We start from the raw sequence: 18375 nt of genomic DNA, 5'->3' as shown, positions 1-18375 counted from the left end.
CCAAATGAACATTGAGAGTTACTGAGAGAGAATAATAGCAAAAAATAAAAATAAAAAATTTTGAACACTAAATAGCTCAAGATCAGTGCCACATATTTTATATGCATTATTTTATTGAATGCCCCCAACCAACTTGGTAGGTACTATTCCTGTCACCACATTATATTCAAGGAAACTGATACTCAAAGAGGTTAAATTACTTAAAGTCGCACTATTGGAGTTAAGGTTAGTGGAGCCAAATTTTAAATTTTAATTTTAAGTTCAGATTTAAACAGGGAAAAAAGAGTACAGGACCATCTCTTCCTTCATTGTCTTTTCCTAGATAAGAAGGTGGATAGGATCCTTTCCTCTGTACCCTGTTCTCCTAATTAGGTAGGCAAAACAGTTTGGAGTTCTTTGGGAATAAACATGATCTTGTACTTAATGTTCATTTAGTTTTCTCATGGTCACATATCAGTTTTTTACTTCTAAGTTTTTTTTTTTTTTTTTTTTTTTTCACTTAACTTTTTAAAATTTTTAGATAGAAATCTTCTAAAAAACTGATGAAAACAAATTAATCCTCTTGGAAAAGTACACATACAGAGGAAATTTTGCTCAGTCACTTTTTCTTGTTTTTTAAATGGTAAACCTCAAAAAGTGGGCACTGGTAGGAAAACTATTTCTAGAATGTATTAAATAGAATTTCTTGAATGTTGGTCATGTGCCAAACACAGCCTAAGTGGTTTACAAACATTTATCTCTTGTAATTATGCAATAGGTGCAAAAGGAAAATGTCATTATTCACCATTTTACCATAAGGAAACTGACAGTGATAAAATAAAACAGCTCATATTTCAGAGGTGGGTTTCAAACCCAGTCTATCTGGTTTTCCAAACCATTTTCCCATTCTAGAACTCTCTAACATGAATACCAAAGTTCAGGGTCTTGTCTAACTTTAGGACTTCACTGAAAGTGAGAGAAAGTAAGCAAAGAAAGCCCAGAGGAACCCAGCTTCAGTCAAGACCTCTTGGAGAAGGCAACTCCAGAGGACTGCTTCTGAGGGGAGCAGTGGAATTTCATAAACCCAAACTCTATCTCCTGACGTTTTTGGGAATTAGTCCCAGGCAGGTAAATATAACCAAACCCAGGACAGGACTAGATTTTCCTAAAGCCAGTACATTTACTTCGTAATGAAATCATGCAGGTGTATTGCAAAGAAATATATCATTATAATTAAGAGAATGTCAACAGGATAAATCCTTTGGGAGAATCACTGAAAATAAGCAGAATCATGGGACTGATTTGTTTATTTCAGTTGTTATAGCTGATCAGATTGGGGAGAACTTCATGACTTCTTCAATAATTAATCTGAGTTAAACTGGTAGTGATCAGAAATTAACTCAAATATCAAAGCCCAACACCACAAAAACTGTCACTTATGTGGGTTTTTTTTTAATGATTAAGTATGTTCTTGGTACCACCTAATAGTGTAAATTTTACATTATAAAAACCGACTGCCTAGTCAGCTTTGAAAAAAAAATTTTGAAGATGTTGATAAAGTGACATAGATGGAATACAAAAATCAGTTTTTTAAGCCCTAGAAGACAGTTTCTTAAAAACTATTGTAACCATAAAAAACTGTACACTTCTATATCTGCCTAGAATCCTGTGTAAACCTCTATCATGATATTTATTACATAGTGTTATAATTATCATTTGATTTATTCATTACCCCCAAAAGCCATGAGAGCTTTTGAAAATAGACTATGTCCTTCTTTATTGTAATTGCTCCGAATCAAGTACATATAGATGAGCACATTTGTTGAAAGAAAAAGGAAGCAAAAGGAGACTAAATCACATGACTAAATGTTTGTTTAGTGTCGACAACTTGTTTTAGTGTTTCTTCTACCCAAAACTGTTGGTTTCAGGGTGTGACCGTCACATTCTTTATTACATATTGTTACTATAACTAGACTATTTCGGTTTGTGTTACTAACAGAGAAGGGACTGTAATTGTCAAGATAATATATCTAGTAAGGAACCTCATTTATGATAACAAGGAAAAAAAGAAGTTAGAGATCCCAGTCAATAAAAAGGAGAAAGTATTAATTCTCTGTTGATGGACTTTTTCCTCCAATCTTTTTGTATCTTTGTGCTCTGGGACTAGTTTAAAAAAAAAAAAAAAACTTGAACCCCTAGCATAGCATTTGCCTTGAGATTTCAGTAGATTGGCCTTGAAGATACAACCAAGAAAATGTCTGTCTTCAAGTTAGACAATTAAATGATACCAAACTAGTCCACCATTCTGAGCACTTACAGGAAGGTAGTGTAGTGTAGTGTGGGTAAAATTTAGAATGAAAAGATCTCTATTGAGAACCCAGTGTCTTTGCCTACTGTCTGGGTCACCCTGGGCAAATCTCAACCTCCAGAGAGCCAGTTCCTCATCTATATATTGGGCATGATCTTACTGCCCTATTTATCTCCCAGGAATTTAGGTATCAAGTGTGAAAACATGTCCTTTTGAAATTTTTAAAATAAAAAAATTTTAAGATATTATTTAGTGGAGAAAACAAAAAAATAAAAAACTTAACAATTACTTAGACCTACAACTTAAAACAGTATATTTGGAGTACTACTGAAAAAGCCTTCAAATTTAGGGAAAGATTTGAAAGATTTGTAGGACAGATGGCCTAATGAAGTTTAGAACTCTGACTTATCACCCTGAGCATGGTCTTTTCTCCTCCAGAGATAGAGTCCCCAAGCAGATTGTTAAGTCTTGATATTTTGTCCATGGTGTATAGGTCCCAGAAGACAATTCACTTAATAAAAAGTTTATTCCTGTAAACGGGATCAATAATGATCTTAAAGTTGTAGTAATAATAATATTTACCAACACTGACTGGACACTTCGAAGTGTCAAGCACTTTACCTATTTTCTCATTTAATCTTCATAACACTATGTGAAATCATTACCACCATTTTCTCCTATTTTACTGCTGAAAAGATGTAGTGGCAGAATTAGAATCTTATACCAAAACTTCAAAATCTTACTGCTTAACCATGCATCTTCAGGAAAGAATCCAGAACCTTCTGATCTAGTTTCCTTAGGCTCGCCTTTTCCATTTTTAAGTGAGAGTAATGTTACCCTCCAAAGAGGTTATTTTTATGAGAATAACTTAATTATGTATGCTTCTAAGATATCCAAATAAAAGAGTTGGGAACAAAACAGCACTAGAACGTAGGAGGGTTTGGTCCCATTTTCATGTGTTTCGGGCCTCCTCTAAATTTAATGAACTTAATACCCATTATGAAATTGTTTTTCTCTCCAATTTTTATGAACATAGATGTTTTGGTGTTTCCAGACATAGGCTGTATTCAGCTTGTCCGTCTCCCTGCCTGAGTTTTTTACCCTTGTTGTTAGTTTGTCTTATGTGATAAGTAGTCTCTTTTCTTTCCCAAAGAAACAGGTTTAATTCACCATTCAACAACTGTTTACTTAACAAATGTGTTTTGAGCATCCATTATGCATTAGGTGTCTTCCATATTAGCTCATTTCCTCATCACACTCACCCTCTAAGGAGGCTCTCTTGTTAACCCTGTTTTTAGATGAGTAGACTGAGGCACAGAAAGATAAGGTACTTTCCCATGAGGCCATTATGATGCTACATGTTTTAACAGGATCAATATTGTGAAGAGGACAGGCATTGAATAAGATATTTATAAGTGTGGTAAACATTGTTTAAGCAGAGTAGAATGATCTATAGCAGCTTAGAAAGATGTAGGCATCCAAATTTTACATTATTGGTATTCCTTTACCTATTTTTTCCCTCCTGTTTTATGGTCTGAAACATTCAAATGAAAGAAAGTTGCAGAAAGTCTTCAAAATGTTTTGGAAATAGAATATTTATGCTTATTTAATTTCCTTATTTTTAAGCCAAGCAAAGGGATTCCCTTTGTTTCAAATTTTGCTGAAAATCTTTTTAAAAAATAGTCCATTTCCTTGCCTTAATATTTCATGGTAAACACATTTTTAAGCTTTGTAATTTAAACCATGTAGTGCATTGTCAAATCAGTTCTTCTGGACTAGCGTCATCAGTAGCTATAGATGGCTTATGATAGAGAGAAAGTGACAGTTTTCAGATGGCTCTTAACTTGATAGCTTCTGGCTTGAAGTCATTGTGGGCCAGAGAATAATTTCTTCCCTGGAGATTTAAGAATAAGGGCTTTCTAATAACAACTGGGCCTAATGAAAATAATCATTTGAAAGACCAGTTATAGTGTAGGCTTGTTTGCTTTGAAATCCTCTGTCTCGATGAGTTGCAAGCTGTGATCTCCAAGTAGAGACCCTACCATGTGCTAACCTCTGCCCTCTCTCCCCTCTGTCTTTTCATCTGTCTCTTTGTGGGATGCAGCCTTCATTTTTATTTTTTCTCCTCTTCTCCTGTTTCTCTTATTTTCCTTCTTTTCTACTGTTTTCTTCCCTTCTTTGTCTTTCTCCTAAAATTCCATTTGAAAATGACCCTTTTAACTATTTTTTACCTTGAGATTTTATTTGTCAGATCTTAGGAAGATTTGCTTCAAAACAAGCAAAGGAGAGAAACTATGGCACTGGAAAACATCCCTATTTGAATAGCAGGAAGAAAGATCAAGCGCACTGTTTAATTTATGAAAGTCTTCCTTCACAAATAAATAACTGTATGACATAGAACAAGAATAGGGGTCATAACAACCTGTGGAGCAAACCTGGCTGGCTGGCTGTTTCTGTATGGCCCACAAGGTGTGAATAGCTTTTGTATTTTGAAATGGCTTTAAGAAACAAAACAGAAAGAATAATGTTGCATTGCCTATGAAAGATTTCAGTGTCCATAAATTAAGTTTTATTGGAGCCCAGCCATGTTCGCTTATGTCTGTTTTGCCAGTGAGGGCTCACACGCTGTGGTAGCGGATTTGATGGTCTGCAAAGTCTAACATGTCTCTCTGGCTCTTTACAGGAGCCGTTGGCCCAATCCTGCTGTAGAATTTCTGATATGGAATAATAATGGCCCCAAAGAACTCATATCCTAAATATAATTGCTTTTAAGAAGAAAATTCAAAAACTGCCTAGACCTTTTATTTTGACCTACTATTACCCCTTATAAAATGCTGCTAAAACCGATAGCATGTGTTTTGAGATAAAATTCCCAACCATCCTATCTTTCCCCACCCAGACCACACTGTTGACAGTTTATAACACAGTGCTTCACACACTCTGGAAGGAGAAGGAAAAGATTGCCTTTAAATGTTGCAACTGAGGTTATTTCAATAACTCTTGAGCCCATCCAGTTCTTTTTGTGCAATAATGAATATGATTCTGGAGTCCAGTTTTTAGCCATGGTGAAAGGTGTGGTTCTGGCCTTTCTCAGAAGAGGAAATCCAGTGTGTTTTGAACTTCAGGGTAATTAAGTCCCAATGATTCATGGGATTTATTACTCCATATGACTTCCAGACGTGACAAGTATAATATATCTTAGAGGAAATGTGCTGTTATAGGATGGCTGACAACATACAGTGCTCTGAACATTGGCCTGGGTTATGATCTTAGAAAGAATGTGTCACTGCTTCTCCTTAAAAGCTGATCCAACACAAATTACTATACAACTTCTCTTTTTTCATCTGCTTTATGGTTTGGTTTGGTTTCTTCACAGATCTTTTGCTTTGTTATTTTAGGTATCCAGGAGGAATATTTTACAGATTTTTGTAAGCATTAGAAATAGTGTATATGATGAGCTAACATATATTAGATATTCAAGAAATGGTAGTCATTTGGGCTGGGGTTCTGGATCAGTAGTAGAGTGCTTGCCTGGTATGTGAGAGGCCCTGGGTCTGATCTTCAGCACCACATTAAAATAAAGGTATTGTGTCCATCTACAACTAAAAAATAAATATTTTTTTAAAAACAGAAAAATAGTAGTTATTGCCAGGCATAGTGACCTGTACAACTCAGGAGGTTGAGGCTAGCTTCAGCAACTTAATTAGACCCTGTGTCAAAATAAATAATTGTGGGGCTGGGACTTAGTGGTAGAGTGCTTGCCTTGCATGTGTGAGGCATTGAATTCAATCCTCAGCACCACATAAAAATAAATAAACAAAATAAAGGTATTATGTCCATCTACAACTAAAATATGTATTTTTATTTTTAAAAGTTTTTTTTAAAAAATTGGACTGGGGCTATAGCTCAGTGTGAAGTTACCCTGAATTCAATCCCCAGTACTAAAAAAAAAGAAAAAAAGAAATGGTAGTTGCTATTGGTAGTAATAAAAGATACCAGAATGAGAGGAACTTAATTGTATTATTTCATCTTTTCAGCAAAATTAATTTACATAACACATAAATAAGGATTTCAGAAACTTTACTAAAAGCATATTCAATGCAGCAGAGTTTCTAGTTGAGAAATTTGGACACAACCTAAACGTTCATCACACGCAACAATAGACTATTGTATAGCCACTAATAATGATAAAGATTATGTCCTGGAATGAAAAGATGTTCACAGTATGTGGGGTGTAAACTTTAAATCATTCAGTATTCCATTATTCCACTTGTGGTGGGGGAAAGATACAAAAGGCTTAAATAATGTATCACCCCATCCAGAGATGAGAGTATACATAAGTTTTCATTGAGCTGTAATCTCTAATTGTTACAGTGACTATTTTGCTTTTTATAAAAGTATATTTTTAAAAACATTATTTTCCTGGAGATAAGCTTAATTTGAATGCTCAGTACAGAAATTTAAATATCTAGGCTTGTATCCAGACCCTGGCTTTGATTGGCTAAAAATGTATTCTAATGCAGCTTTCAGGAAAGATCTTGGCAGAAAAAAAAAAAATGCTCTAAACCTAACAAAGTAGTATTTACAACCTAGTATCATCAGATCCCTAATCTTTAAGAGTATTGCACCTGGCTAACTTGACAAGTATATCAACCAAAATATCTCAGGAATACAGATTGCCTGTTGTCATTTACCTGGTAAAGCTGTTACCAAGGATTCACTTCTGAAGTAGTGAGTGGGAAACCTGAAGGGCAGGAATTTCATGAAATGACTGAGAGTGGATCTTCCTCTCTGGGTGGGTAAGGAAGAATGGCAGGTGACTGGGGTTCACTTATCAGCCTTGCAGTGTCTAAGTCTCACCTCTTGGGAATGTGGTTTAAACACCTTTTTTAGCTGTAACCAGTTTGGGAAGGATTGTGAGGGTTGTGAATGGGGTAGTTTTGTTGTGAAGGCATTAGGAGAATAAGAAAATGTCATTTCCCCAGCATGTGCACACTCTAGCCGAGTGTCTGCTGTGTGAAGAAGCAAGCCCAGTTTTCACAATATCCATGTCACTTCTTGTTCCTCTTGATTTGCAATCCCTTATACTTTTTTAAAAATATTTTTTAGTTGTTGATATACCATTTCTTTTTTATTTATTTATATGTGGTGCTGAGGATTGAACCCAGTGCCTCACACATGTGAGGCAAGTGCTCTGCCACTGAGCCAGTGTGACACATGTGACAATGAACACAGCACAGAACAAATTTGCCTGATCTTTCTGTCTTGTCCCCTGTGGATCTCTTTGGGTATTTTTGCCAATTCTATGCTGGCTGGGAATGGCATAAAGCAAGGGGCAAATAAAGTCATTTAAGAAGTTTCATTAAAAAAATAAAATAAAAAGTCAGCCAGGTGCAGTGGCGCATGCTTGTAATCCCAGCTGTTTTGGAGGCTGACACAGAGGGTTGTAAGTTTAAAGCCAGCGAGGCGCTAAGCAATTCATGGAGACCCTGTCTCTAAATAAAATACAAAACAGGGCTGAGGATGTGACTCAGTGACTGAGTGCCCCTGAGTTCAATCCCTGATACCAAATTATATAAATATATATAATCAAGTGTCCTGAGGTCAGTGTGCATGCTAATACTTCCAGCAACTCAGGAGGCTGAGGCAGGAAAATTGCAAATTCAAGGCCAGCCCAGGCAATTTAGGGAGATTCTCTCTCAAAAAATGAAAAGGGTTTGAGATGTTGCTCAGTGGTAGAGCACTCTTAGGTTAAGTACTAACTCTTTTTCCATTTTTCATTATGGTGATTTAAACACTTGAGTCAAATGGAAGAATTACAGAAAACTATCATCTATATTTACTGAGGACTATCTCAATTCTATAAGGCCAGCCTAATAATCCTTTTTTTTTTTTAATAGTTGAAGAAACTTAGGGCTCAAAGAAGTAAAGATCAGACAACTAAGAAGCTGCAGAATTGAAATTCAAACCTAGACACACTCCTTTGCTCAGGAAAGCTCAGTCTAAGGAGGGGTATAAATACACAAGAAATTAAAGTATTAGCCTAAATTTAAGTGCCATAGAGAGATTTTTTTTTAAGTGTTGTCAGGATTTAGAGGAAAGAAAAAAACACATCTAGCTGGAAAGCTGGGTAAGAAGTATTTTATTTTATGCCCACTTTCTGCAGGACACTGTGCTAGACATTGGAAATACAGAAAGAGGCAAGAAGTGCTGGGTATAGCTCAGTGGTAGAGCTCATGCTTAGTACGCACAAGGCCCTGGGATGGATCCCCAGCACCAAAAAAGAAAGAAAAAAGAATAAGAACCATCTCTGCCCTCAGGGGTCTTCAGTGTAGTAATTCCAGGACACAGAGCTATGTACTTTGCCTAGAATATGGGAGACCTGAGGCAGTAGTTTGGAAAGCACCAAATGCTGTCAGATAAGTGTTTGTGGCCAATCTGTTGCTTGTTTGGAATCTGTTTCACTCAAAATCTAGGCCAGAGCCTGGCACAGAGCCTTGAATCTGTCTTTTACTATAAATAGGCACAGCTGGAATTAAAAGGGCTTCCTCCGAAGAATATTAGATTTCATTCTCGAAACTCCTGCCGTGCCATCCCAGTTTGGACATTTTATCAAGAAAGTGCTCCAAACTTGAAAACATCTCTAATGAGGTCTTTAAATTCAGTGGTGAAAGATCAGAGATTTAGAACAGGAGCTTTGGAGTCAGTGACTTCTATTTGAATCCCCAGTGCTCTGTTAGGTGACCTTGGGAAAGTGAGGTTGTTTCGTTACATCATTGGTTAAAATACTTAGCTTCACAGGGCTATTGTGAGAGTTAAATGATACACACGTCTACACACGTCTCAAGTAACTTTACACAATGCCTAGGGTATAGAACACCCTTGCGATCCGCTCCTGTGTTATCAGTTGTGATAATGCCTGACAGGGCTTTCTCCACAAGAGCACGGAGGCCCAGCTTTGAATATTTGCTCAGTGAATATCTGTACCCCCAAAACTATAGCTTAATATCCAGGATTAATTTATGTCACTTTATGCATGAGGACACTAACCTCTCTCTGACACAGAATCAAAAATTACAAATTCAATATGACCAAGGTTCTCAGTGTGTGTTTCTGTTTTGTTTTTGTTTTTTTAATCCTGTGTTCCAGAGCACTTGCCCTGGGAGCCAGCATGGGCCCCCTCTTCTCCCATGCTCCTGGCCTGCACCCTCTGCATATCTCTTGGTCTCCTGTTTTTCCAAAGCCTGTCTCACTGCTTTTTTGCACTTCCTTCTAAGTAGTACACATGGAGGCCTGCCTCTATCCTTCCTGTCAAACTTGTATCATCAAAACAGCTCCTGAAAAAATGGCAGAAAAGCCTTAAAAAATCAATCTGGCCTTCTCAGTTCCTATAGTCTCCAAGAAAGGAAAAACAAACTGAAAATCAGGAAGACACTAGATGGAGAAAATAGAAAACCCAACACAAGAGGCAATGGTGAATTCCCAGAATGACAGCGCAGGGCAGTCACAGAATGATGACTGTATAGACCTGAAGAGAGGAGTCCGCACCAGGCTCCCAGAGACTTCCTTCAGAAGAAGATATCAGTAGACCACCTGACTGTTTCGGAAGGAGATTCAGACAAGGATGAAGGGCTTGAGGTTGGACAGGGAAAAGTACATAGAAGACTAAGCAAAGGGAAAACCAAACATTACAAAAAGTAAAAATAAAAAGTTGTACAGGAAAAGAAAGGTAAGTATCAGGGACTGGGGTTGTGGCTCAGTGTCAGAGCGCTTGCCTAGCAAGCACATGTGAGGCACTGGGTTCCATCCTCAGCACCACATAAAAGTAAATAAATAAAGATATTTAAAAAAAGAAAGCTGATTATCTATACTGTCTTGAGTTAGCTTTGAATAGCATTTGCATATTCATGGTAATGTAACATTTTATATACATCTAACCAAAATGATGATGTACTTATGCTGGAGGAGTAAGTATGTGCATATGGGGGAGGGAGAAGGAAAAGAACTAAATGTTTCTCCATAGAGGAAAATTAATAGATAATTCTTTTTTTTAATTTTTTTTTTATTAGCTACACATGACATTACAATGATCTTGGCAATTCATACATTTGAATCATTGGGGTATAATTTCTCATTTTTCTAATTGTACAGATTGCAGAATCACACTGGTCATAGAGTTACCTATATACATACAGCAACCATAATGTCTATAATTCTTAAAACTGAAAAGGCAGGGGCTGGGGTTGTACTCAGCAGTAGAGCACTTGCCTAGTATGTGTGAGTTACTGGGTTCGATCCTCAGCACCATGTAAAGTAAACAAATAAGATAAAGGTATTGTGTCCATCTACACCTAAAAAAATACTTTTAAAAAACTGTAAAAGCACAAAGTACTAAAAACACACACATACACACACACACACACACACACACACACACATTATTTAAAAGCATGAAGATAAATACTAAAATACTTAGCCAAAAGAGCAATTACTTTTGAGATGGAAGAAATGGGAAGAGGCAAGCAGGGATGGCCTTTTTTCATTTATCTTATAGAATGTTTGACTTTTTAAATTTTATGCAAGTGTAACTTTGATAAAGAATTAAAACAAAAACAGGAAAAGTACAAAACAGCTACAGAGACTAAAGAAGCAGGTAAAAGAACATAACAAAAGAAGAGAAAAGTAGCTTACAGATTTTATTTGGTTTTAAAATATTGTTGTATGTACAAGGAAAAGGTTTAGAAGAATCCACCAGAGCATTTCTTATCCCTGGATTTTGAGTATCTTTTCTCACTATTATTTTTCTGAATTTTTTTGCAGTAGGGTGTATGTTACTCTCTGGAACCAGACAGATACCCTCTTTCACACACAGAGAAGGGAAACAGTTTGAAATGTGGGCAGAAGGCTGTGTAGGAAAATGCTCATTACAGCCTTATTTTCAGTAGTTAGGAATCAGAAGCAACCTTTGTGAAGATTAGGATATGGATAATAAATGATGATTCATAGACCCAGTGACATATTTTGCTGGTGTCATTTTTAAAAGGAAGTTCTGCACAATTTTTCTCATATGTAGTGGTTTTCACCTTGAATCATGCTATACCCTGGACTAAAGTTCCCTTTTTTTTCCTTCTTCCTTTTTTTCCATACTTTTCCTTTCTTTAGGAAACCCTCAGACAGACAGCAGCTCCCATTGTCCCCACCATCCCACTCCACTGTCACCTGTATTGTGCGTGGCCCTGTTCTGTGTTTTCAAGATATTCCTAACAGATACTCTATACATACTCCCTAGGATTATAATTAATTCTGTCTTTCTTCCCCACTGTACTTGATCCTTTTTGGGAGCTGGGACTGAGTTTTTTTTTTTTTTTTTTTTTGAGAGAGAGAGAGAGAATTTTAATATTTATTTTTTAGTATTTGGCAGACACAACATCTTTGTTTGTATGTGGTGCTGAGGATGGAACCCAGGGCCCCAGCGCATGCCAGGCGAGCGCGCTACCGCTTGAGCCACATCCCCAGCCTGAGTTTTATTTATTGTTATTGCTTTAGTACCAAGCACAGGGCAGAGGAAATAGGAGGTTCTTAATAAATGTTTGCTGGAGAAAGTAACGAGTAATGTGGGGAAGTATTGGTGGTAAGTAGACCAGGGAAGGTAACATACCTGCATTTCAGAGGTGAATGGGAATTGAGCAGGGAAAGTTCAAAGTTCGAGTGAAGCAGTTGGCAGAAGGCCAAGCACATGAGGTTCAGTGAATAGCAGGGACAAAGCTGGGGGTGATCAGGCTGATAACAGTGATAAGAGCTGCTCGGTTATTGTTTTCAACAGATAGCCCCAGTACAGGCCTTGGACCTTGTGGATGGATTTTGGTGGCTGTCTCATTCCTGTTCACGCTTATAACTTTTCCCATATCAATATGGATGTGCATAAAGGTAAAAGAACATTTCACTCACATCAGCAAAGGGGTTAAACTCCTACCTATGTAAGCCTGCTTTGTCTGTGTGGATCATCATTAAAAATTTTCTGGGCCAGGGCTTGGGATGTAGTTCCATGGTCAAGTGCTTGCCTGTCATGCAGGAGGCCTTGGGTGCCATCCCCAATGCCATGGTGGGGAGCAGGGGGTGAAATTCTGGGTCAGGGGTTTGAGGTGGCCTTTGAGAACAAGTTCTCCAGAGTTGTGGGGGCGGTGTTTGACTGCTGGCTCTGCTGTTTACCATGTGAGGCACACATTGCCTTTTGTAATCAGAAACTGTTTCATATATAGGAAAAGGAAACATTTGGAAATATTTGCCATGTTTCTTCACTTGTAAAATGGGAGAAATAACAGTATCTACTCTGCAGGTGTGACAATTAAATGAACTAGTGTGCCAAACTTACTTACTGCAGAGCCTGGCACATGGTAAAGTGCTCTCATGCTGGTTTTTTTTTTTTTTTTTTTCTACAAAGTTGTTAATTCTTGGATAAATGATTTCATTTACATAATCCTAAAAATATAACATAGGCTCCAAGCATTCTCAGATAAATGTATTATTATAATTAAAAGTATCAGAGTGTTGGGTTCAATGACACAGCCCTATAATCCCAGATATTTGGGAGACTGAGGCAAGAGGATTACAAGTTGAAGGCCACCCTCAGCAATTTAGGAAGATCCTGCCTTAAGAACAAAAAATTAAAAGCTACATTAATGTAGCTCAGTGGTAAAGCACCTAGCACTGGAAAAAAAATTAATTAATTAAAACAAAGGTATTGGAAGAAAAATAGTAAGTTCTTTTTCTGAATAAATGAGTAATTGAATAATAATATTTATGACTAAAGAGTAAGGTAATGAATTTATTTCCATATGTTATTCTGTACTTTCCAAATTTATGCAATGAGTGTCTATTGTTTTTATAATCAGTCAAAAATAGTAAATGGATATGCTTGGAGAGCATTGGACAACATTGAACATATTATTTATAGACATCATCTGGATATAGAGGAAGAAATAATGAAGCGTCTAACCTTTTTAGAACAAAAATATATTTAAGAAGCTATGCATATAAATGTTTGCACTCCTCATGTTAAATTATCATCCGTGTTTTTATTCCAGATTATAAAAGAATACGAAAGAGCCATCATCTTTAGACTGGGTCGTATTTTACAAGGAGGAGCCAAAGGACCTGGTTAGTACCGGGATTCTGGGTTGCTTTTTTGGAGACTGTAGTTCTTTTTACTGATGTGATTTCTAAGGGAGCAGAAGTTGCCTTTCAGTAGCGGCGGTTCTAGAGCCAGTCTATTGTTCCCCTTCCCATTGGAGCTGATAAGATTATATTGAGCCAGAATAGCTATAGCTATGGACGTCTGAGCAGAGAATTCTACCAAAGACTTTTAGTTATTCCTTTGGCAGATGTTGACAGTGCTCCTGTGTATTCTAGGCTCTGGGAATTTAAGGGAGGCTAGAACATGGTCCCTCCCCTCAAGGATTTTATTATCTAGCAGTGGGACACCAAGAAGGAAACAGCTAGTACATTTTACATGATAAATACTATGATCAAGTAGCTACACAGAGGCCTGAGAAGACAGAACTCAGAGGAGATTGACTGCCCCAAACTAGGAATAGGTGACACCATGCTTTCTGGGGTGACAGCTTGGCTGAGTCTCAGGCACATGAAGGTGTTGACTGTTCCCAGCAGAAATAGCAACAAGTGTGTAGCAGTGTAGGGAGGAAGTACTCCAGCTCAGTCCTGTCAGAGTGCAGGGGATGAAGAGAAGGGACCTGGCTGAGTAGGTGAGCCCAAGCAGGTCAGGCAGGAGTACGGATGGGGCAAGGTTTGTATCCTAGGAAAGAGCACTCTGCTTGCAGCTTAGGAAATGGGTTGTAGGAGAGAAAGGTGGCTTTGGGAGCAATCACACTGATCCAAGTGAAGGAAGAGGTGCAGCAGCAGTGGTATAGAGCCCTAGTGGGGACAATCAGAGTGGGCAGTAAGCAAGAGGAGTCAGGCTTCTGGCTCATGCACTAAGATGGTCTGGTGGCTTCCATTGATGAGGTTGATTCAATCAGAATTGAGCGGAGGAGAGAGCTGACAAGGTGTGGGTGTCTGATGCTCTGTGCATCTTTCTTGCAGGTCTGTTTTTTATTCTGCCCTGCACGGACAGCTTCATCAAAGTAGACATGAGAACCATCTCCTTTGACATTCCTCCTCAGGAGGTGAGGCTGTCTTCTGTGTGGCTAAATGAGGGATCAGTGGAAATGTGCTTTCTACTGAGAGGCATGTGCTTTCAGTCCTGTCTTCCCCTTTTCCACCTCCGTGATCTTGAGCAAGATCTTTAATTTCTGTGTCTCAGTTTCCTCATCTATAAAATGAAGGTTATAATAGTAGGGTCCACTTTATAGGGTTATGGTGAAAGCTAATGAGATAGTATATGTGAAGTGCTTAGGACAGCATCCAATAAATAGCAAACACTATATGTTGCTTGCTATTATTATTAAAAAACAGTGTAATGATAATGGAAGTGTAATGCTTAAAACCACCATTCTTGTCATGATTTTACTACCACAATTCTGTATAGGTTTCAGGTAGAGAATCCTATTTAGGTCAATATTTTTTTAATTTTATTTTTAAATGTTGATGGACCTTTATTTTATTCATTTATTTATATGCGGGTACTGAGAATCAAACCCAGTGCCTCATAATGCTAGGCAGGTGCTCTACCACTGAGCCATAATCCCAGCCCTTGTTCATCATTCTTTTGTGTATGCATTTGTGATACTGGAAATCAAACCCAGGACCTATGCATGCTAGGAAAATATTCTACCACTGAGCTACAACCCCAGCCCCAATATTTTCCCTTTTTAAGGTTCTTGACTTTATTCTAGATAAATTGGTTAGAAGCCAAATAATGAGAAGTACTCACTTGGCATTTTAGATATATTGGTAGTTATTTTGTGCATTTTTTTTTTTTTTACTACTTTCCAAATATTGTCACAGTTGACACTCACAACAGAATCCCTAGAAAGAATATAGTTGCAGTGAGACAAAGGAATCCCTCAGAACAGAGGGCAGAATGAGGACTGAACTTCAGCCCTTCAGATTCCATGTCCAGGGCTAAATGCATTCTACATTAGCTCCACCTTGGCCTTGGGGAAGCGATGGCTGTCCTGGGACCCATGTCTCAGGAGGCACCGTCACCACTGCAGACAAAAAACCTGTGAACCTGGTGAAGAGAGGGATGGAATGGTACTGTCTGTGTTTCCTGGCCACAGGCCAGATCCTTAGCATGATGACAGAGCCTGGCCACATTGCCTTCTCTTGTCACAAAAGGTAGAAACCCACTCAGGGACTCCCTTGTTGGTACTGATCCACATAGTTGGTGAGGTCAGACTTTTTAATCCACACATACTTCATGAAGCCAGAAATCATTTTTACCCACATCTTATAAGAACAAGCCTGAGAACTCCACATTATTCTCTGCATTTTTTTTTTTTTTTTTTTTTTTTTTTTTTTTAGCCATCTTTCAAGAAAGATTGACTCTCAGAAGGAGCCCCTTCCAGGGTTGCTGGGAATTCTGGCATTTTCCTCTGTAAACAGTGCAGGCATCTGGCTGGGTTGCTGGGAGCTTCTGCCTTCCAGCTGCTCTCTCCTCCCTGCAGGCTGCTGAGCCAGAGTGGATTGGAACTTGGCAAGCTCTCCTTTTGCTGATCCCCTGTGAACTTACTGTGAAGGAAGATAAACACTCTGCCTGCCATAAACAGTCAGTCGAGAAGCTGCTGCTTTGAGAGCAGCTGTGGCAGAGTCGCAGTGGCAGGAATCTGTTTAGGAGTGACACTCATTTTCCCATCACATCATGGGAAATAATTTTGACACAAGATGGTAATATACTGAAATCCCTCATTTCTCTTCCAAGTTATAGGTATTTTTAGATTACAGAAAAAAAAAAAAAAAGATGACTGCTTTGATGCTTGGCAGGGCCAAACAGCTACATAGCAACATGATTGTAATTACCTTCTATTTACACGGCTCTTTTGCAGTTTCGAAAGGGCTTTGTTCACAAATGTCTTTCTTTTTGATCTTTTAAAAAATTTTTTTTAAAATATTTTTTTTAGTTGTAGATGGACACAATATCTTTAAAATACTTATTTTTTAGTTGGACGCAATATCTTTATTTAGTTATTTTTATGTGGTGCTGAGGATCGAACCCAGGGCCTCGCATGTGCTAGGTGAGCACTTTACCACTGAGCCACAATCCCAGCCCCCACCCCCCCAACACAATATCTTTATTTTATTTATATTTTTATGTGGTGCTGAGGATCGAACCCAGCCTCACGCATGCCAATCAAGTGCCCAACCCCTGAGCTCCAAACCCAGCCCCTTATTTGATCTTAACAGAAATTTGGGTAAAATTGGGCAGTTATTATTAGCCCCACAGAGGGATGTCTAGGTCAGAGGCTTAAAGTACTGCTAATGGTCACCTGGGTGGGGGCGGGGGCAGATACACAGAGCTGGAAGCACAGTCCAGGGCTTGGACTTCACGCCTGTGCTTTTCACCCGTCATTCTTCCGGAGACCACATTTCAATTTGGTTCATCTCCCACTTCCTGACCACCTGCCATGTATCAAGCGCTCTGTCAGTGCTAGAGATACAAAGAAAAACCTCCCCCAAGAAATGCACAGTCTAATATAGAAGTGGAGGGACCATTAAACAATGTTACTCCAGCACAGTGCAGCGGATGTGCAGGGGAGGGTGCTGACTCTGGCAGGTGGGGCTGGGAAGTTGCACAGAGAGGGACACTTGAATGATGACTAGAAACATGCCAGTCTCTTTGTGAAGGACAGAGCAGAGGACAGCCAAGCAGAGGACAGTACTAGCATAAAAGTCTTGGGACACAAACTTGGCGTATGCAGGGAACCCACATGTGGCCTGATATGAAGTGTGCAGGAGCAGGGAGCAGAGAGGTATTATAGGGCCAGATGTCAAAGGACTTTGTCTTGAAGGTGGTAGGGAGCCATTGAAGCATTTGTGTCAGAGATAACTGAATTAGGGATGAAGTTGCAAGACCATTTTTGCATAGATACAGGTGCTTCTTTACATGACCCAGTTTTATCCCGATAAACAAGTTGAAAATATTGTGCACTTAAGACATCCACCCTACTGAGCCACATAGTAACCCCTATGCTACAGGGAGTCATCAGGTGTTTTGCCTCATGGTCCTGGGCCAACGGAGAGCTGCAGCTCACTGCTGCTCCCCAGGGTCATAAGAGACTCACATGACACTGCATATTGCTGGACAGAATTCAAAATTTGAATTTCAGTTTCTACTAAACACCTATTGATTTTGAACCTCATAAATAAGCTGAACTATCTTAAGTCAACCTGCTGTATTGGGGATGAATTCCAAACAAATTGAAATGGCTTTTTTCCTCATTGTTTAACTTCTTACAGCTAACAAGGTCGGCGTTTTACCTAATTCAGTTAACATCATTATTTAAGAGGAAAAAAATAATAATAAAGATAGCTCTTGTCACGTGTCAGGCACTATTCTTAGCACGTAAATGGATTAACGCACTAATTCAAAGAATGATCTTCGGAAGCAGGTACTGTTATTAGTCTTCACTATATAAGTGAGGAAACTGAATCCCAGAGAGGTTTTCCTGGTGCCTCTCACTCAGAAAACATTTTAGTTCAAAACAGAGTTCTGCCATGTTAAGCATTTTTATGTATCATGCTGTAAATCTAGACATATGTTTTGTTGTTTTTGATGTACTGGGGATTGAACCCAGGGGCACTCTGTACTTACCTGCACCCCCAGCTCTTTTTATTTTGAGACAGGGTCTCACTAAGTTGCTGAGGCTGGCCTTTAACTTGCAATCCTCCTGCCTCAACCTCCCCAGTTGCTGGGATTACAGGCTTGCACCACCGTGTCTGGCTGTGAATATACTCTTTCCCTGACCTTGCCCTATAAACATTCCTCATGCGCTTTTGTTCCAGTTAGGCTGTGCTACTTGTGGTTCATTGGAACTTGGCTCCCTCCTGCCTCTGTGTCTTTTCACACATGATTCTCTCTGCCTTGAACCCCTGCTGCTCCACTCTCAGAACATTTTTATTCATTCCATTTA

General features: G+C 38.6%; 1 protein-coding gene across 1 annotated transcript in view; it reads left to right on the top strand.

Moving 5' to 3' along the window:
• The window catches only part of Stom (stomatin), a 29689-nt gene that overhangs the window by 1387 nt on the left and 9927 nt on the right, over positions 1–18375 (top strand). Inside the window, exons 2-4 of the mRNA XM_027944948.2 lie at positions 12111–12214; positions 13372–13444; positions 14387–14469. Coding sequence (XP_027800749.1) covers positions 12111–12214; positions 13372–13444; positions 14387–14469 — 260 coding nt within the window. The remainder of the gene's footprint in view (positions 1–12110; positions 12215–13371; positions 13445–14386; positions 14470–18375) is intronic.

The sequence above is a fragment of the Marmota flaviventris genome, chromosome 13, assembly GCF_047511675.1.
Source record: "Marmota flaviventris isolate mMarFla1 chromosome 13, mMarFla1.hap1, whole genome shotgun sequence".
In the NCBI taxonomy this organism is placed as follows: domain Eukaryota; kingdom Metazoa; phylum Chordata; class Mammalia; order Rodentia; family Sciuridae; genus Marmota; species Marmota flaviventris.
This window is presented reverse-complemented; position numbering and strand designations above follow the sequence as displayed.